This window comes from Bos javanicus, chromosome 6, assembly GCF_032452875.1.
Source record: "Bos javanicus breed banteng chromosome 6, ARS-OSU_banteng_1.0, whole genome shotgun sequence".
Taxonomy (NCBI): domain Eukaryota; kingdom Metazoa; phylum Chordata; class Mammalia; order Artiodactyla; family Bovidae; genus Bos; species Bos javanicus.
Window position 1 is genome coordinate 26,483,073 of NC_083873.1, and position 22,650 is coordinate 26,505,722.

General features: G+C 33.8%; 1 protein-coding gene across 7 annotated transcripts in view; it reads right to left on the bottom strand.

Moving 5' to 3' along the window:
- Nucleotides 1–22,650, bottom strand: part of RAP1GDS1 (Rap1 GTPase-GDP dissociation stimulator 1) — a 148,626-nt gene that overhangs the window by 39,223 nt on the left and 86,753 nt on the right. For 4 of the 7 annotated variants that reach the window (XM_061419597.1, XM_061419598.1, XM_061419596.1 and 1 more), the window contains exon 5: nt 10,552–10,701. The exons of the other annotated variants lie outside the window; for them this stretch is intronic. In XM_061419597.1, coding sequence (XP_061275581.1) covers nt 10,552–10,701 — 150 coding nt within the window. The remainder of the gene's footprint in view (nt 1–10,551; nt 10,702–22,650) is intronic. 7 annotated transcript variants of the gene reach the window in all.

Here is a 22,650-nt window from a genome sequence, read left to right on the forward strand (position 1 = left end):
TAGGAAGGAGCTAACAGGAGAACGCCACTTAAATAATGCTCTTCATGTTTTCTGAACTTGGCATCTCTACCACTTTCTTTGACCACTTTTACAACATTATGGATTTTGGTTCCAGGGATAAGAGGGCCAAAAAAAAAAAAAGAGAAACATTGCAGAGTTTCATACAATCTGTGGCATACAAATTGAAGCAGCAATATTTGAAATTGTGGTAGATAAGCAGAAAAAATAGCATGGTCCAATGGCATATGGTATAAATTGCCATAATTCATGAAAATCACATTGCTTCATTAAAATGTGTTTTCAAGCTACCCAGGAGCCAAATTAACTGTGTATTCACATACAACACACATACCACACACAAGTAAAGAGAAAAAATATGTAGTCATCCAATGGACAGGCCTCATTTTAGACCACTTGGGTGCCCTTCTTTTATATCCATTTCTATGAAGGCAATTAAAACAAAAATTACACTCAAATAATTCTAAAATCTGTTCATGCCAATTGCAGGCAAGTCATTCTCCTTTGTTAACGGAGGCCCAGAAGACAGAAATATCTTAAACAGGCTGATAGAAATTTTCATCTCAAGATAGGCAGGCATCCTAGAACACAGTTCTCAAAGTGGAGTCCCCAAAACCCTTTCAGAGGATCACCAGGTCAAAATTACTTAAAACACCAAGATTTGATTTGCCTTTTTGACTGTGCTGACATTTCCACTGATGGCACAAAAACAGTAGTGAGTAAAACTGCTGGGGCATTAGTATGAACCCAGTCAATGGCACCAAAATGTAGTCAGTGTAGTCTTAAAATCACACATTCACAGTAAAATAAATGCTATTCTTTTCAGCAGTTAAAGAAATTTAACTTATTTTTTCATAAAAAGATGCTATTTATGTTGACCTATAATGGGTTTTTATTATTTGAAAGTGCATATACTAAATAATCTTTAAAATGTCTTCATTTTAATTTCCAATATAATATTGATAGATATAACGCATACATATAAACAAAAATTCTTTGAGATCTTTGGTAATTTTTAAGTGTTTAAAAGAGCCCTGAGATCAAAAGTTTAAGAACCACTGCCAATGGATTACCTAATTTTTATAGGAATTGGGGAAAAAAAATATAGAAAAGAGTTCTAAAATTCAATGATATGCTTGGCAGATGTGACAGAAGAAAAAAATTAAAATTAAAAGCACGGTAGGAATCCTAGATACTGGTGCTTAGATATTTTGAGTGAGATAACATTAATTAAGCACTGGAACACCTCATTTTGCTTATATGAGTAGATATTCTACTTAAGTCTAGGAGAATATTCCATGATTAGATCTGTTTCCCTATTTCAGTTACAACTTACTATGTTATCAATACATAGTTCTTTTGAGGGTTAAGTAAAGCTCCTGTTTGTGTGGAATAAATTACTATTAGTTCTTATTGCTGGAAGCAAATGATTAAGTTGAGTCACTTTTTCTTATTGCCCAAAGAAAGCTGTGAATAGACTTCAAAGGCCATGGCTGACACTCATGCTATTGTGAACGGTATCAGGGATGTGACTTATAAATTAAAGACTAACTGGAAGAAATCCTCAGAACCAGTTCACATTCTCTAGAGACACTTGAGAGAATGAGACATAATTCAAGACTGAGACTTATCGCATCCTTCAATGAATACCAGCAACTCCAAAACAATGTCAGAGCTCAACAAATACAGTTCACAAGAATGCAACCCAGGCCCATACATAGCAAACATGTATGTGTGAAAGACAGTCTTTAGACAGGACAATGTCATAAACGTCTGAAGACTTTTAAAAATTGCTCCTGACACACATCACAGACAGATACTGACCAAAATACAGAATTACAAAATTACATAATATCAAGATGACACAGGCCCTGCATGATCTATGGGAGGAAGAGGAAGAAAGGCACTGAGGGGGTGCAATACAGATGCATATACAAAGAGATATATAAGGCAATCAACGCATGCGCTGGTGTGAACACTTACCTACCTACATTTGAATTTCAATGGTTCCAAGTTCTTCAGGTCACACACACATGGAAACTCCAAAGAATGGAGATCTGGAGAGAAGATCTCAAGTTGAAGAACCTTTTTCCCCCTGAGTTTTCAGTTTAATGTTTCAAACATTGGTATAGATTATAGGTCCAGAAAAGTATGCCAAGAATTCTAGTAACTCAACTGAAGTTATGTGGATCAATTACTAAAAAGTATAGGTTTTTAAAGAAGATAACACATGTTTATCTTATTCCCAAGAAAAGGTCCTTACAATGTTAAAAAATTTTTAAGCTGATTAATAGGACATAATGATGAAACTGTGTCAAAGTAACACACATAGACAATTCAAAATACACAGTCTCTACATCAGTATGTAGATTTGGTATGTATAGTATTCATAGTGTAAAGAGTACAACAGTCTTATTTATAAGCTTGCACAAAAACATCTAGAGTCTAATTATATATAGTGGAAACAATAAAAACAAGCAAATATAAATCCTGATGAGTTGGATAAAAATCATTTGGGTACAATAAAGAACAAAAAAATTGCCCTTTACTAATGGCACATCTATATTTCCAAAAAAATATATATAAAGTAAAAATTAGATATGATGTAACAGTGCAGTATAATTTGTGAGCTGAAGCAAGTTGTAGCTCTATCATTACATTGAAAAGTAAACTGGCTTAAATACAGCAACCAAGAGGATGGTCTGTGGTTAAAAACTTTATACATACACATGTGCAAATACAAGTAAAGACTTCCTGATTTCAGTTAAACTTATTACCTAATATCTTTTTGTTGATTGATGAGGAAAGGGAAGAATTTTTATTCTAAATCTAATGCTGAGCAAATAAAACCAAAAATATTTACAATTGCTTAAAATTAACTTCAATTATTTTGAAATTTCTGTTTACTCAAAACATGCATTTCATGTTATGTTTACATACAGATTACCTCTATAATTTAAGCCCCAGGTTACATATCTTAATGATAATCAGCAATTTTCAAAAAAAAAAAGGAATCAAGATTCATTAGTATTTTAGAGTACTAGAGGTTTAAAAATAATACACTTACACATTTCGTACTTTCTGAAAGTTAACAATAAAAAGTGAAAAAGTTTGTAAGTTCTGAAACTAAAAGAGTCTCTACAGAGCAAAATTTCCCTTCTGTAAAAGTTATAGAGATAAATGACAAAATTACATGAGTGAGTAGAACATAAAAACAACAATAACAATGGAAAACCTGAAAGCAAATCACAAGAGAAAGGAAAATATTTTATATTTCTTAAGAGGCCTGTTCATTTACTGTTCTCAATCCAATGACATCCAGAATGATTATGTCTTTCTTAATCTAGTAGATATTTTTTTTCCCTAGGCTCACTTCAGGTTAAATTACATATTACAGATCACCTATTGTTATAATGAATTGTTACAAAGAAGATTCCTACAGATCCATCTAGAAAATTAAGAAAATTCCTACAGATACATTAAGAAAATTCTATGCTTTCACCTCAGACATAAACTGGTCTTTTAAAGGTTAAAGTTGTTTGTTTTTTAGAAGAGGACTACAGTCAGCTATTGCTTAAGCGGCTCTTAACTGAGAGAAAAACATTCAGTCTTGGCTTTCCTATGGCATGGCTGAAAAGCCACATCTACAGTTAAGTATAAATTTAAGCATAAATTTTGTACAGCCAATTGAGTTGTGAGGCTAATATACAGACAACACATATATCTTGCAATCATATGTGTTTAAAAACATAAAAATTCTGTTTTCCAAACGAATGCTTTGGTTTTAAGAACAACAAAACAAATAGTAGTAGTTACCCTAGAGAATTACTATGATTAAGTTTTTACACTTTAAAATTACATAAAAGTTATTTGCAACACACAAACTGTGTTAAGAAGTATCTACATAAGCCAAAGATTTCTGACTTCTTTCCAGTAAACATTTTTCAATTAAATTTGTTTTTCAGTAAGTAAAACATAGGCAGTTTGCTGTTAACTAGATTTTATTTGTAGTTAGAAAATAGTTACTAATTTTCATACAAGTTAGCTTACATATGATACTTTTCTGCTATAAGTTTCTTGATGAATGAATTATTTTAAGTGGTCTAAATTAAAGATGTGCTGATATCAGACCAAAATCCATTGTATATGTATCTCTGACTTTTGCCACAGCTCTGTCAAACAAGAATGTTTATGTCAGTGTCACCTCTGGCACCTACAAATTTGTGCATAGTCAATGATCATGTGTTTGATACCCTCATATTTCAATTAGTGCAACATAAATAATAAAAACAAGGCCTGGTCTTTCAGTTTTCCCTTCACTATCTAAATATGCACTTTCAAATACAGGTAAACATTTCATATAAAAATCTCCTAATGTGCGTCACATGCTGAAATTCTATCAGCTGAAATGTAAATGTGTATTTATATTGCAATATTAAAATGTGGCAATAAGTAATGATGGTGAAAGCTTTATAAATGTAAAAATTAAATCAGGGCAGAATAACAGAGATTTTATCATCTATTCTCTTCAGAATTTACAACAAAAAATAAATGTTAGGAGTTTTTTTTTTTTAGTTAATTAATTCCATTCCAGCCATGAATCTTTTTAAGAGAAAGTCCAATTTGAGAATTCTTTACATCTTACAAGGATGAGTTAAAGTCAGAAAGCCAACTCTGCCACCTTAAATTTTCATTATGAGGACATTCTCAAAAGTAATATTCAACAACATCTTATTAGTCACCTTCTACACATGTTTTTACGTTAGAGAATGAGAAACCCCCAATATATTTGTTACCCTACTGTCCTCAGTTAAAATTGGTTATTTGGTATCACAATGCTAAATCCACTGTCATAATGATAAAAGCAATCCAGAAGCTAAAAATGCTGCAAAAAGTATTACTTCTTTAATATAATGTCAATCTTAACATTATGTTAACAAAACTATGGCAATCACTTCATTTTTTGTGATATATTTTGAATTCTTATATTCAGAAGTTTATTCTATAATAGCCAAAACTGAATATTACTGGTAGTAATTGTTCATGTGGAATCAAACTAACATGTACATTTGGTACACCTCTACTAAAAACCAAATTCAGAGTCTGTCCATTAAATAACAGTATTATTAGAGTAACAGTTTAGGAGGATTATGACAAAGAGCTAGTACTCTAATTGGTCAAATTTAATAGGCAGAATTAGCAGAACAGGAACAATTGACTGCTCTGTCATTCAATAAAACAATTTATTTAAAATGACATTACTTGTAGCAGAACTTCATGAATGTCACCTGCTTCAGAATGATTAGAAAGCTCTGTTGGTCAATGAAAATTCCAAAATTTTTACAAAGAGAACAGCAATTAGCAAATAAAGAATTCTAATATAAGTCTTTCATGCACTTCAACTAGAGTAATTTGACAAACTGAGTTTCAATAGATAGAACTTAAAAGTACATCTCCCATGCTGTTTTAAAAAGAGAAAAAAAAGAACAGAAGGTAAAATGAAAACTCTATATAGAAAAATTAATATACTTAAGAAAAAAGATAATAAATTGCAAAGATACACTGTTTTGCCTTTTCCCCTTTAAGTTAGCCAGAAAGTTTTTAGTATTTAGAAAATTTGCAGAATTATTAATTAGCTTATATGCACAGTAAGTAAACTTTGAAACCAGTTCCTCATTCATGCAAAGCAAATCATTCTCTAAGCATCTAACATCTAGGAAGCATTCTTTCTTACCTATAATAAAGTAATACCAAAACATAAACAAAAGGCTCAGGCCGAAGTGCACTTCTAGTTTTTAATCAGGATTATTCCTTATTAATTTCTATTCTTCCTATTTTAAGTAAGAATAAAAATCAAGTAAGCCAAGTTAATTGGGCTGAGTTCATTATAAAAATGAAGAGTATTATTAGAATTGAGAAACTGCTGGTTGAAATGAAAGTAGCAGCTAATACTAACTACATATTAAGTGCTCTTTAAATTAGAGGAGAGAAGATATACTTTACAAGCCCATTTTAAACAACTGGATTTAAGTACTGGGCTTAATAATTAAATTCAATTTTTAGGCTCTGACACTCCATGAAATGCACTTCTTAAATCACATAGATGGCCTCCCTCCAAACATAGTTCAGTTATTGTAAGTCCACGTGGCAAATACATTATCATGAGAGTATGCTAGAGAGATTTCAGGAACCATAATAGAAGAGAAATTAACTCTTTAAGTAACAAGGAATTATTAAGAGAAATTAACTCTTTAAGTAACAAGGAATTATTAAGATATCACAGAAAAATCAGCTCTATTTGTAAAAATCATATACATATACACACACACACACATATATATGTACTGTATATATATGATACCAGTTGTCACATGAAGAAGCCTACCATAGACTGTGCATATTAGTCACTTTAGAAGGAAACTAACTTTTCCTTTCCTGATGACATGTTTATTTCCTCTACTTTTTTCTCTGATGGCATAGGTTATATAAAACAAGTAACTTCTAGTCTTTGCTTTAATGCTTATCATCATTAATAATTTTTCTTAGAATTATTACAGATTTTTTCCTATATTTTATGTTTGTAGCATACGTGTACTAAGAAAAACATAAACTCTCAGTTTCGGAGTTTTCCAAGAAATGTATATTGGTTACCATAGTTACTTGTAATATAATAAAAATGGTGGCCATCTAGATTCCACAATAAGGCGCTAAATTATTCCGGTGCTTTGCTTTAGATAACTGGTTTATTTCTATTCAAGCTGCAGTCAGCTTTCCAGTATACATACGCAGATTTGTCAAGTTGGTGGATCACCTACGGTAAATTATTAACCACGGATCTGGTGCTGTTACTGTCAGCTTGTTTTCAATGCCACTTCCTCCTATAATGTGACAGGCTAGAGTTTATAACGGTCCTAACTCATTTAATGAAGAAAATGCATACCAGCAACATATATTTCTTCCAGTCATTGATTTTGCTGATTAAAAGAATTTAGACAATACAAAGCACCAAGAAAAGTCAATCTATTATATAAATATTTTCCAAACTCCTACTATATTCCAAAATGATGGTGTATTTGAAAACAGCTGGATATGTGAACAAAATTTTCAATCTTCAGTGCAATGTTTTGGCACTGGGTAACCAAAGCTAAGAAAAAAAAAATCCAAGAAACTAATGAAATTAAAAATACCTACAATAATAAGTTTGAGTTCTGGTTTATAGAATAACTAAAACTTTAAAGTTATAACTACGTAAAGTTCACATTTCCTCAAACTGAATGTCAAATTGTCAACACAATTTTCTCTAACCACAACAGTTAGATGTTCAGAATATTTTGGAAGGTCACAGAACGGAAGCGCTTTCTCACCACGTGAAAAAGAGGTATGACTTTTTCAAAAAAGAAAAATTTGAAATGATTTTCACTAAACAAAAAGTTTTATTCAGTTATTTTATTTAAATATAATTTCATTTAGCAATATAATTGATACAACTTTTCTAGCTAAGTAATTATAACTTTTTCTATTCAGATAGTCTACACTTAATTGTCTGAATATAAAAAGTTTTAACTGCTTCACTAGTGGGGAAACAAAAGAATATATCTAGTTTTTAGCTTAAAAGTCTTAGCAGTTTCTCAAGTTTTAGAACTCATGAACCTTGAGTTTTATATAGTTTTATCAAAGGATATAAAAATGACCTTACTGAGTGTTTTCATTATATATCTTTCCTGGATGTGTTTAGGAAATTTGATTTCCTATTTAATGTATTCCAAGATCTGAAATGCTCAGAGTTGTCCACTAAAAGGACAGGAATCAAGATTTCCTGAGCCTCAGCCTGGTGTCAAGCCACCTTTAAGACTAACAATTTGAAAATGTTCTCACTAGAGAAACTATGTTGGTGAGTCTCTGTGACCATTTCAGTAGTTTATCTTCATAATTAAAAACTTTTAACTATGAAGCTGAAGAGTACCTCCTAACTACTAAGGAGACAAGTTATTGGGCCTGCGGGTAGAGTTAATTTTTCTGTTAGAGTAACAAGAAGGTATTTATCACTAAACTATTCTACTCAGAAACTAGCAGAGGCTTGATGTACTGAAATTCAATAGCAAATACACATAAAAAGGAATTTCATTTATCAGTTCTAATAAAAAGTGCCTCCTGACTTTGAAAACGCTCTTCAGGTGGATAGGATCAATACCAAATGATCTGCTCTTGGCCAAGACCTAAAATTAAGTTGGAAAGTATTAAATATATTTTAAAGAAAATAGTAATAATGGATACAACAAAGATACTTAATAATTATACAAACAAAAAAGGATATAATTTAAGTTAAAGAGCATTATGAAGAAAAAGAAATGCTTCACAAACTATGATTCCCATGATAGACAATGTAGAAGGAAGCAAAGGAAACAATATTGCTACAAGTTTGGTATTCTTTTAAAATACTAAAGGAACTTTATTTCTGTTTTACCTAATAAGTTTTTAAAAGTGCATTCAAACTGCAGCTTTTAGAAGAAAGGAATAAAAACATCAATGCTCCAAAAATGTTCTAAGAAAAATTAATATAGCTTTCCAAAATATCTAAGTTATTTCTTGGGAGTACTTGCACACCTGGGGGTGAGGGGGTGGGTAACAACGTTTACAAAAGAAATATATCATGCATTTAGACCATGCATTCTGCAGGTGTTAACATTACCTTCTCAGTACATTTTCCTACACGGTGTGATATCCTAATTAATAGAGAATCACAATCTCCTTAGATTAGAATGAGTAATGTTGTTAAAGACCATTCTGGCTATTTGATATGCTTTTGTACAGATTTTTGAACAGCTTCCTCAAAGGATAAACAGCAAGTTTAGGTGCATACCAAGACTAATTCTTTTACAGCCAAAGCTGCCATAGTAACTTAACTAGTTTCTTTCACTTATATCTTTCTAAACCATTCTCCCACTTAGCTCTTGTCCCACTTTTGCAGATATCCAAGCTTAAATGAAATGGAAGGAAAAGGAAGTGACATGAATATCTGGCCAATGATTTCTTAATGCAATTCAGATACCTGTGTATTATGATCAAATTTCAATTCTTTAGGAACTGGCTATTCATTTTGTAGATTACCCAGATTCTGCATTTCTGCTTTGCCTATTAATATGTTTAGGGCATTTTGTTTTCAAAAGTAAACCCACCAGAGGGTAAGAAAAAGAGTGGAAACTGACCCTATAAAGACTACATCTGTTATCAGTTCAAGTAACTGGCAAGTCATTTAATGAATAAGAACTATTTATTATCATTATAATGGATAATTTTAATTCAGAAGTTTAAAACCAGTGTTTCTTGGAAGGATGCGACTTGAGGACACATTCTGTTTAGCCTGTACAGTGCTAAAGAAGCAAATGTAATCCAACATTTAAAAAGAGAGGTCACAAAAAAAGTTAAGTTTTTTAACTTCCTCCTACCACCAAATGAAAAGATTTGGCAGTAGTTGGCCAAACTGCCCACAGAAACAACGGCTAGAGAAGAGCAGTAGCTCTCCCCTTTCAAGGGGAAAAGGGCTATAGTCCCCACCACCTGCTGTTGTCACTAACACCAAGGTCAAATGTCAGTAGTCATTTGTCATCAATGTTTACCTTTCTTTTTTAATTATTCAGAATATTTCCTTGGACTCATGAAGAAATAACAAATATACCTAAAGACCCCCATGTTTCTAGAACATGGGAAAGAACACTATTACATGTTCAGTATACAAGTAAATTTGTCTCTGCAAGAGACTTCCAACTTAAAATATCATGATGAAATAAGTCACAAAAAGACCTTATTTGTATTAATTCTAGGAACACACCAGAAGTTGAGTGTTTGAACCATGCAGTAATTCATAGAAGAAGACAGATGATTTTTTTGTGATATTTAAAAGTATGGTGAAGAATACTTCATTTCATTGTTTTTATGTTTGTTTAATCAACAACCATATAGGCTCTTTGAAAATTGACATATCATTTGTTGCTGGGTTCCAAGAATGTTTTACAGAGACAAGAAACTTCTGTTTACAAGTACTTATTAAATTTCTAAAATTAAATATCTGTAATTGCTCTGAACTTTATTTTTCTAAGGCCAGATTTCATTACATTTTTTTTTTTTTACTGTTACAAGTAAATTTAGTATCTAGAGAAAATAATTTTATTTATATAGACAGTGTTTTTGTTTTAAAATTGCTCCTGGTATTAATATAAAGTAATACACAAAAAGCTATTTTAACACTGTATATTTTTTAAATGTTCATAACAAGAAATCCCAAACCATACCATTGTTTTGTTTCTTGGTTTTGGTACTGATTAGCATGGACAACCCTTGAACAATTAGTAAATTAGACCACTGTATATTTTTGAAACATTGTAATTTAATGTTGGCTAGTTACTAATTTTATATGCTACTTATTAACATGAATGCTTTGTTCATAATTTTCCTAAGTATTTTTAGTGTATACTACAGTAATGATGATTTTTAATTTCTCCCCCACAGACAAAGCAAGTTTTCAATTTTGTTTACCATTCTTCTCATTGCTATAGTTCATCAGCATGCCACAAAAGACAGTCAAGAGCTTCTCACTGGCGGGATCTGTTTTACTGCACAGTGACCTTAAATGGTCAACTACAATCTGTGCACCACCTGCTTGGTCAACTGCACTTCTGCCCTCATCTGTAAAACAAAGAGTCAAATTAAAAATAAAAGAAAAAAGAAATGTACCTTAAAATTTCAAATACAAAACATAACAGAGTTATTCCTTATTTAGTAAGCAGAAAATAAACCAAAGTAGGGCATTAAGTGTCTTCTTGGAAAGCAAAACAAAACAAATAAACATGGAAATGGGGGTGGGATGGGGAAGAGAGGCAATCACTTTTTAGGAGAAAAAAGATTATTCTCATTGGTATCTTATAGGAATTTAAAGAACTTCTCTGGGTCCTAAGAGTTTATGACCGACGTGAAATTTTTTGCCTTCTCTTTCACAAATGACAACTCTGTGTAAGAGGAGAAAAACTGGAACTAAAATTTGATTGGAATTTTTTTTTCAGTTTGGAAACCACTAAATGTTTCTTTCTCTCAGTAGTTTCAAAGTCAGTTACTATCAAAGACAACCATCTGCAGTACAGCTTAACTCTAGATTACAATATGTAATTGCTAAAGACTAGTACTAGGGTCTTTTTACTGGCATTTTCTATAGTACCTAAGCATATTTCCTCTTTCAATTCTTAGTAATTTGCATTTCATTTTTCCTTATTCTTTCCATTCAAGAACACACCAATACACTTAAAACATTACAATCAATGGTCAAGTGGTCAAACATACCCTCTGCTATGTGTACATCACACAGAAGAGATATCATTTAACTATCGGAACATAGATATCACTTTAAAATACTTTTGCAAACCTTTAACACAGAATTAGAAAGAGATAAAAGAAAGAATATGTCTTTCTAAATCTGACTTCCTTATATAAAATGATAGACTCTAGAACAGTGCATACAATAAAAATGAGAGCCACAAATGTGAACCAAATATATAATTTAAATTTACAAGTAGCCATACTAAAAACATAAAAAGTGAAAAATTAGTTTTAGTGATATGTTTTACTCAATCCAAAATCTCTAAAATATGACCACTGCAATACACAATAAAATTGCTAGTGAAATATTTTACATTCTCGTCTTAGTAATAAAACTTTGTAATAAATCTTTGAAAGCCAAGTGTATTTTATATTTTACACTACAGTTACATGTCTGTTCAGACTAGCCACATTTCAAGAGTCAAACCTGGATAGTGGCTGCCATACTGAACTGTGCAGCTATAGAAGCATACAAAAGGATCAGTAGAAGAAATGCCTCATAAAAGAATTACTGCTATGAAATTAGTAAATGAAATCTAATAAAAGAACTGAAACTAAGATCATATCTTTATAACTGTTGCTGAATCATAATAGAAAATGAAACAATACATATCATTTCCTGTGGCAGAAATACACACACAACTTATATAGCAGGGCTTCATAATTTTTGAAAATTTTAAGGAAATCCTTCCTTTTTCCAACTTCTGCATTCTTGACAGAAAACATGCTTCTTCACTTTTACAGAGAGAAAAGAGAACACAACAGATACAATCTTTCTCACACTTTCACCTTCTGCACTATTAGACCGAGGATAATATGCTTCTTTTCCCAATCACTTTCAGAATCTCATACTGTAATTAAAGTTCATGGCAACCCACTCCAGTACTCTTGCGTGGAGAATCCCAGGGACAAGGGAGCCTGGTGGGCTGCCGTCTATGGGGTCGCACAGAGTCGGACACGACAGAAGCGACTTAGCAGCAGCAGCACAGCTAATTAAGGGCAAAGAAGATGTATTTTCAACAGAAAGTCACTTTCTTCTTCAAGTAAATAAAGTCGTAGACGTGTAATAAACTGAGGATCTGAATGCAAAGAACATTTAACGATGAAATTCTTGGGACTACTCCTGGTTGTTGGCATAGAAATGAGCATTTTTGTTACCTAAAATTTGAAATGTTAAGGTTATTTTAATAAAGGCAAGGCAGAAGTTTTTAATATTTAAAAGCCTGTAGTATCACTGAGGTAATGACTTTTAAAATAACTATAATTAGGTCTTTAAGTTAAGGATTTTGTTAACTTTGCCCATAAGAAAGCTTCTTAACCTCTACTGAAGTCAGTTTCCTAATCTAGAATGGAGGGGACGAGGAGAAGATGGTCAAACTTCTTTTTAGCTTTGACATTCTCTTATTCATTTCAATTTCTACTTCTATTTCTACTGTGTCCATGTTGTGCAAACAGGAAGTACTCAGTATATGCTGTGTATGTTTTTTTAATGTTTTAAATTTATCTATTTTAGCTTTCCAATTATTAATAATTATATTAGTAATTTAGGTACTTATTTTAATGTTCTCAAATAAATACCACTAGAGGCTATAAAGACTTATGGCAAATAAATCCTTTATATAAACTAAGCTAGAAAGCTGAGCTCTGAAAAATTATACTGTCTAGAAATAACAATCATAATTTTTGACGTGTTTTTACTTAGTGAACAGAGAGGTGATTCAGAATAGATGCTTAAATTCAAAACAATTATAACACAAGTCTTTACTAGCATTGGTTTGTAAAAGACAAAGACATCACAGTAACATTTATTTTAATCATGTTTCTCAAGTTTTTTCCTTCAGACTCCACTACTATGCCACCTTTAAGCCTCTATGAACAAATACTTTGTTACAAGACAATCTGAACGTGTATAAAATATAGTGAACAAAGATTTTAAAACAAACAACACAAATCAGACTCATTTTAAATGCAGGGGCACAAATACTATTCTGAGCCTTTTTTAGTCAATAACAAACTATAACTGAGATTAGAACCCTAGATTTTAAGCTTCAAAGAGGCCAAAAAGTGCCCATTCATTTTCAGTGAATATCAGCCACATGTGTTATGAAATTCAGATGTCTTAGATGACTAAATGAAAAGTATTACTCAAAATCTCCAAACTATTTCACAGCTGAGTTAAAAAAAAAAAAAAGACTGAATTTCTAAAGTCTGCCAGAATTCTGTATGAATAATGCTACAAATAAGGAGTAAATATGATAAAGTTTGTAAATATTTTCATTAAAATATGATTTTAAAAAGTCAGCTGCTATCTTTAAATTTACCTGAATTGAAAAGTAATCAAATGCCAAGTTTCTTCCTATAAAAAACAAATTTATGACACACAGATTTATTCATGAGTATATTCTTAGACTGTCTTTTAGATTCATTAGTTTAATATCTTTATCTGAGATAATGCTACTGATAAAAGAGTATGTCTTTGAAATACAGACATTATTTCTGCTCTTTATGGGTCAATTCGGAGAAGGCAATGGCACCCCACTCCAGTACTCATGCCTGGAAAATCCCATGGACAGAGGAGCCTGGTGGGCTGCAGTCCATGGGGTAGCTAAGAGTCGGACACGACTGAGCGACTTCACTTTCACTTTTCACTTTCCTGCACTGGAGAAGGAAATGACAACCCACTCCAGTATGCTTGCCTGGAGAATCCCAGGGACAGGAGCCTGGTGGGCTGCTGTCTATGGGGTCACACGGAGTCAGACACGACTGACGTGACTTAGCAGCAGCAGCAGCAGCAGCAGCAGCAGCATGGGTCAATTCGGTCTTGCAAAAATGTATTTTCAAGTCCTAACCCCCAGTACCTCAGACCTTATTGAGAAATAGGGTCATTGCAGACAGTTAAGATGAGGTCACATTTCCGTGGGTCCTTAATCCAATACGACTATTAGTCTTATAAGAAGAGAGAGATGCAGACAGGAGAATGCCATGAGAAGATACGAAAACACAAATGGAAAAGACATTTGTGAAGAGCATGTGATGACAGAAGCAGAGACTGGAGTTTGGGCCACAAGCCAAGAACTCCAGATGCCACCAGAAGCTAGAAAGAGGCAAAAAAAAAGAAAAAGAAAAAAAAGTCTCTGCCTACAGGTTAAAAGGGAGCATGGTCCTGCCTGACATCTTGATTCTGAAGTTACAGCCTCTACAACTGTAAAACAAACTCCTGTTGTTCTAAACCATGTTTGTGGTACTTTGTTATAGTATTCCCAAGAAACTAACACACTGATCTACATAAACAGTGTAAAATATTCAAGTCTCATCTTAAAAAAAGGAATAATTTGACATTACTTGGCATTATGTAAGCCTATACTATATACTCAGACTTTACACATCTCACAGAAATTAATTTTCAGATTACTAACAATAATATTTCTCAAGCAATTATATACTATAGGATTTTAATTACTTAATAATATAGACTTAATAATATAGAAGACTCTCAAGAGTCTTCTCCAATACCACAGTTCAAAAGCATCAATTCTTCAGAGCTCAGCTTTCTTCACAGTCCAACTCTCACATCTATATATGACCACTGGAAAAACCATAGCGTTGACTAGACAGATCTTTGTTGGCAAAGTAATGTCTCTGCTTTTGAATATGCTGTCTAGGTTGGTCATAACTTTCCTTCCAAGGAGTAGTTCAGTTCAGTCGCTCAGTTGGGTCCGACTCTGCAACCCCATGAATTGCAGCATGCCAGGCCTCCCTGTCCATCACCAACTCCTGGAGTTCACTCAGACTCATGTCCATCGAGTCAGTGATGCCATCCAGCCATCTCATCCTCTGTCGTCCCCTTTTCTTCCTGCCCCCAATCTCTCCCAGCATCAGAGTCTTTTCCAATGAGTCAACTCTTCGCGTGAGGTGGCCAAAGTACTGGATTTTCAGCTTTAGCATCATTCCTTCCTAAGAAATCCCAGGGCTGACCTCCTTCAGAATGGACTGGTTGGATCTCCTTGCAGTCTAAGGGACTCTCAAGAGTCTTCTCCAACACCACAGTTCAAAAGCATCAGTTCTTCGGCACTCAGCTTTCTTCACAGTCCAACTCTCACATCCATACATGACTACTGGAAAAACCATAGCCTTGACTAGATGGACCTTTGTTGGCAAAGTAATGTTTCTGCTTTTTAATATGCTATCTAGGTTGGTCATAACTTTCCTTCCAAGGAGTAAGCGTCTTTTAATATCATGGCTGCAGTCACCATCTGCAGTGATTTTGGAGCCCCAAAAAATAAAGTCCGACACTGTTTCCACTGTTTCCCCATCTATTTCCCATGAAGTGATGGGACCAGATGCCATGATGTTAGTTTTCTGAATGTTAAGCTTTAAGCCAACTTTTTCACTCTTCTCTCTCACTTTCATCAAGAAGCTATTAGTTCCTCTTCACCTTCTGCCATAAGGGTGGTGTCATCTGCATATCTGAGGTGATTGCTATTTCTCCCGGCAATCTTGATTCCAGCTTGTGCTTCCTCCAGCCCAGCGTTTCTCATGATGTGCTCTGCATATAAGTTAAATGAGCAGGGTGACAATATACAGCCTTGACATACTCCTTTTCCTATTTGGAACCAGTCTGTTGTTCCACGTCCAGTTCTAACTGTTGCTTCCTGACCTGCATATAGGTTTCTCAAGAGGCAGGTCAGGTGGTCTGGGATTTCCATCTCTTTCAGAATTTTCCACAGTTTATTGTGATCTACACAGTCAAAGGCTTTGGCATAGTCAATAAAGCAGAAATAGATGTTTTTTTGGAACTCTCTTGCTTTTTCAACGATTCAGCAGATGTTGGCAATTTGATCTCTGGTTCCTCTGCTTTTCTAAAACCAGTTTGAACATCTGGAAGTTCACGGTTCATGTATTGCTGATGCCTGGCTTGGAGAATTTTGAGCATTACTTTACTAGCGTGTGAGATGAGTGCAATTGTGCGGTAGTTTGAGCATTCTTTGGCATTGCCTTTCTTTGGGATTGGAATGAAAACTGACCTTCCCAGTTCTGTGGCCACTGCTGAGTTTTCCAAATTCGCTGGCAGATTGAGTGCAGCACTTTCACAGCATCATCTTTCAGGATTTCAAATAGCTCAACTGGAATTCCAACACCTCCACTAGATTTGTTCATAGTGATGCTTTTTAAGGCCCACTTGACTTCACACTCCAGGATGTCTGGCTCTAAGTCAGTGATCACACCATCGTGATTATCTGGGTCGTGAAGATCTTTTTTGTACAGTTCTTCTGTGTATTCTTGCCACCTCTTCTGCTTCTGTTAGGTCCATACCATTTCTGTCCTTTATTGAGCCCATCTTTGCATGAAATGTTCCCTTGGTATCTCTAATTTTCTTGAAGAGATCTCTAGTCTTTCCCATTCTGTTGTTTTCCTCTATTTCTTTGCATTGATTGCTGACTTCTTTCAAATTAGTGTAAAGTTTATTTTTGACTTAGATTAAACAAAATATTCATTTAAGACTAGCTTTTAGCAAAATTCTTACAACAAATTCCTATATCTGGAATCTAAGGGCTGAACTATTAATATTGAAGCATAAAATTATTTCATGAAATATTTAGGTATTTATGAAAGTGGTAATTCCTTCAATTGCATTACTTTGAGAAAATAAACCAGAGACATAATTTTAGATCAACACTATCACCCAGTTAGCTGTTGATCCTCAAAAGTCATGTGAACTCTGAGGCCTCAGTTTCCTTATCTGTAAAATTTAGAGGAGATGGATTAGATGACTTCCAAAATCCCTTCTATTTAAAAAAAATTATAAATTCTAAGCAGGTTTATTCCCTTAAATTTTCTAATTTATCATGGTTCCTTCAATCTACATATTCTATCCAAGTAACATCTGAATATTTTACTAAACATGAGAGTTTAAACTTTTTGTATGTTTATCCTCAAAGTGTGTAAGAATATAAAGATACGGAAACCGCCCAACTGCCATTTCCTCTTGCATCTCTCTCTTAAGAATCTTAGACTTATTACTGCCACCAACAAAACAAAAACAAGCAGCAATGACAAAATTCAGAAAAATGTAACAAAATGGACTCGTTCTTTCCATACCAGTAAACGGCCCTACCCTCTGGCCAGTTGCTCAAGCCCCAGATCATTTCTCCCTTACCCTTATTCCTGATTCATCCACCACTCTAAATACTTCTCAAATTCGTCTGATGCCTCTCAGCTTCACTACTACAACCCTAATTCAAGTCACCATTATCTCTTGCCTGGACTACTACAAGTCTTATAATTGGTCTCCAGGCTCCCTTTCTTAAGTCTTCCATTTTTCTCAACCCACTTTTCATGCAGCTCCAAGAGTGATGTTTTTAAAATCTGTATCAGATTCCCTTGGATATTTTCTCATTACTCTCGAATGACCTGCAAAGCTCTCTGTAATTTAGGTCTTATTTTTTTCTTCCACTTTATTAAACAACACTCTCCCTATTCACCACAGTTCATATACCTTGCTCTCTTTCACGTGGTTTGACCACAGCAAGTTCTTTCCTCACTCAGGGGTTTGTAATTGCTATACTTCTCCAGGGAACACTCTTCCCCTTCTCTTTAAATGGCTTATTCTCATTTTTCAGACTTCAGCTCAAATAACAAAAGAACTTCATCTCCAGATACTCTCCATTATATCTTCTTGTTTATTTTCTTGATACCAATGATCACTGTAAATACCTTCTTTTTGTAGTATTTACTCATTTATTATCTATCTCCTCCTTTACAAGATACACAAAGATAAGGAGTTCTTGCTCCTATTTTCTGATTCCCAACATCTTCCAAAGAGTTGACAGTCATGATGTAAATTATTGAGTTGTATCATTATTTTTTAAGTCAGACATATTGGCTATGATATGCATAACTATACAGGGTTTTCTGTATGCTTCTTAAATATACTGCCTTTTACTTTTGCCTCAGTTCAGTTCAGTTCAGTCGTATCCGACTCTTTGCGACCCCAGGAATCGCAGCACGCCAGGCCTCCCTGTCCATCACCATCTCCCGGAGTTCACTCAGACTCATGTCCATCGAGTCAGTGATGCATGCCATCCAGCCATCTCATCCTCTGTCGTTCCCTTCTCCTCCTGTCCCCAATCCCTCCCAGCATCAGAGTCCTTTCCAATGAGTCAACTCTTCGCATGAGGTGGCCAAAGTACTGGAGTTTCAGCTTTAGCATCATTCCTTCCAAAGAAATCCCAGGGCTGATCTCCTTCAAAATAGACTGGTTGGATCTCCTTGCAGTCCAAGGGACTCTCAAGAGTCTTCTCCAACGCCTAATGATATTTTATTTTCCTGGAGCAGACTACTGGTAAATAGACACCCTTACATTGTTTTTCAAGATCAAGTCAAAAGACACTTATGAAATCTACCAAGGAAGAAAATTAACTTCTGATGCTTACATTTTCCCCAATTTCTATTATGTACCTTAGACATAGTCAAGTATGTTTTAAGCATTCTAATGAAAACTTTAAATTCATCAACATCTTTGCTGAAATCCCAAAAAAACAATTATTCACCCTCCAGGTGCAGGTAAAATGCATGAAAGATTAGATATAAAAGCAAAAACTATAAATATTATGTCAGTGAAATTAAAAAGTAAGTCATGAAGAAAAAAACATCATGACCAATAAATACCCATATATCAAAAGGAAATATAAAGCTTGCAATTCTGTGGCAGAGTACTATATTCAGATTTAAACATTGCCTTTATTTAACGTAGGATAATTTCAAATAGATTTATATATTTACATTTATAGCATATGATCAGGAAAGGAAAACACTAATTCCACAGACGCAGCTTAAAATTAGGTCACAGTGAGACATTTGATGGACAGCTTTGGTGTGCCCACTGTTATCAGTATTAATTTCTACAAAGCAATAGATTTTTCATGTCAGTCAAAATTCTTGACAACTCTAATTTTTTAAAAAAGCCTTTAGATAATAGTAGAGCATCTGCAAATCACACTGTATTTGCTAAAGAAATCAATGAAGTACTCTATTTACTATAGCTTTACATTTCTACATTTATCAGCAAAAGACTATCTATATATTATAAATTATTAATTAAACTCAATCATTTAATAAATTTACCTTAAGTCTCTTCTGAACAGCATTCAGGTAACAAGGTAAATAATATATTGCTCCAATTTTTTAGTTTAACTGCTCAAGATCAAAATTAAATTTTATTCCAACTATTTTAAATGAGAGGCTTTTGTATCAAGTTATTTCATAGTTAAAAAACTACACTAGACTATATATACATACAACTCTGTGTACATGTGTGCATATGTAAATGTAGTTAAAATTTAGCATTTAATGTGAATTGATAACAGCACATTTTCTCAAAAGGTACATTATTCCACTCAACAAGAAGAATATGAACTGTTCACCTTTAAAAAGTACTTATCTTTTATTATTGCTTCCCAATCATGGGAAATACTCCCAACTTGCAGCAAAGATAAGTTTGATTAAAAACAGAGAAAGTTTTCAGTACTTTAGCTTGGTTACAAAGAAGAAAAATAGAAAGATTAAAACAGAATACAATTAAGAGCAGAGGATAATACATATTGACATGGTGGTAAAAGTAGACTAGAGATTTTATGTTTAATGTGTCTATACATAGACTTGACCTTTAACAAGTGAACTCAGAGTAGTAAAGGTAAGGGGGAAAAACAGATCTAAACAGCAACAACAAGAAAAACCAAATATCTTCCTTTTGCATCATATTTAGAATTTTCCTACCCTTTTAAAGACTTGCTAATCAGGAAAGTCAAATTTCAAAGGCCATTTAGGTTTTGACTTAGAGGCAAGGAGAGAATCTGGTATCCAAGGGACAAAAAAAAAATGCTTTTTTTTAAAATTTGGCAACCACAAATGACTTCCTATTGAGCTAAAAAAAAAAATCATTTAATACTTTTGCCACGTGAAGACTCCCTCTATGTTGCCTTCACTTACCTGCCTATCTATAAAACTGATGCCAACTACCTGAAAACTACTACTCTATCTCTTCAACAAGGCATTTACTTTTTTATAACATAGTACTTGGAAACCAATCAAGCATTGGAAAAAAGCAGCGTATTTAACATGTTCTTTGCCCTGTAAGTTTGATTATGGTAAAAATTCATAGACTCTTAGATTTTTAAATACCATTTTAATAAACAAAATGTATTTGGATGTAATACCAAGCACAAAAATGTAAAAATCATAGTTCCTCAAAGTATAAACTCTGTGTTAGGTTCTTCAGTCGTGTCCTCTTTTGCAACCCTATGAACTGCAGCCCACCAGACTCCTCTGTCCATGGGATTTTCCTGAGAAGAATACTGGAGTGGGTTGCCATGACCTCTTCCAGGGGATCTTCCTGATCCAGCGATCAAACCCGTGTCCCCTGCAGCTCCTGCACTGCAGGTGGATTCTTTACCACTGAGACACCAGGGAAGTCCATAAACTGAAAGGTTATTAAATAATATTTAACACTGCTTACACCTGGTGGATACTTTATAAGAACCAACCAAATTAATGATAATCCAACTGTACTTTGTAATTTAATTTCATTCTTTCTGCTCCTGTATTTACCACATCACATCTGGCCTACTATAATGCTTTCTTGATCTCTCTGCCATCTGACTTCTCTTACCTTTCCAATACAAACTGGATTCCACAGGATTTCATAGGAGTTCCACAGAATCCTTCTATGGAACTGAAAATGCCAATTGCAAGCTATTTTTAGTGGCTCTTTCCTGTTCACACATTCCAGTATAAGACAGCTCCATAGCCTACACACATTTTAAGTGCAAAACACACATCAATAAATGGATGCAAAATCAAGATCTCTAAGTAAACCTTCACTACCATTTGCTTAGTTAAAAATCATATCCTTATGACTATTTAAAATATTCCTCACAGTTCCAATTCTCAACTCTTCCCCCACACCAAAGTTTCTTACCATCACTTTGCCAGTAACTTTTATTTAATAATTAGCTTTGACTTCTAACTTTACTGGGAAGATGAAGGCCATGCCAGAAAGACATTTCGACTGCCCTCTGTACTAACGTAAACATTTTTTTTTTTAAAATAGTTTCACCTATCTGGTCCTTTTTCTCTAAGGCAGAAAGTCCTTTCCCATTCTAACACCAAAGATTTCATTTCTTCTTTATCTGTGATGTTTTTCCAACAATCATCCACTCTAGGAAATTTACTCTGTCCTTGTGCATTGGGTCCTAGCCCAACAAATAAGTTCCTGTTTCCACTGCTTTAATTACTCTCACAAGGCTGCCCTTCCCACAGAGCATTACTGTCTTTTCTTTTCTCAATTTCTAGGAACTTAATATCTTTGTTTCATTTCCTCACTGCTCACCATAGCCCTTGAAATTCTATTTCTTTCTCTGGAAGATTCAACTTAGAGATGTTTTTAAAAACATGAATGTCTGTTAATTAAATCATCAAAATTCAGCTACATTTTTTTTCCTTGGCAGTGCTTGACAGAGCTTACTACTCAACTCCTGGGAACCCATGACATGAAATTTGTTTTCCTCAAATCTTTCAGCGTTTCCTCACAAGCTCCTTCATTTCTTCTACACTCTAATTTGAGCTGTTTGCCTCATGCTCACCTTTAAACATTTCTTCTATTCCCATTGGTCAACCATCACTTTTACGTGAGTGAATTTCAAAGCTCTGTCACCTGAAGATGATAACACCACTTCAAATTCAACCCATCTCGAAACATATCCACCTGGTTGAGATCTGCTTCTGTTGGTGTTATTCAGATCTGAATTTGGGACTCATGGACTCCTTCTTACCTGATACTTTCTTGGGTTCTTATACATACACACATGCATCCTTCTCTTTCTATTCTTTCATTTACTCTTTAAGCTTGAAAAGAACAATAACCTTCCAACTGGTTATTTTTCATCTAGTCTACTGTTCAGTGGTTTTTAAGTACAAATGTGCATGAGAATCATCTAAGGAATATTTGCAGGAATATCAATGATAGGTTAGATTATAGTCTCAAAGATTCTGATTTACTGATTCTAGGGTGTGGCCAAGAAGACATATTTTGAAAAAGTTCCCTAAGTGTTTCAGATGCATCCTTTCTGTTAAGAACAACTGCCCATATAAGATACATCTTTTTCAAATTAACTTTCTATGTGATCAATTTGAACACAACTTTTTTGTTCAAATACTTCCATGGCTCCCCACTGTACATGGATTCCAGATATATCTCTCTACTCTATT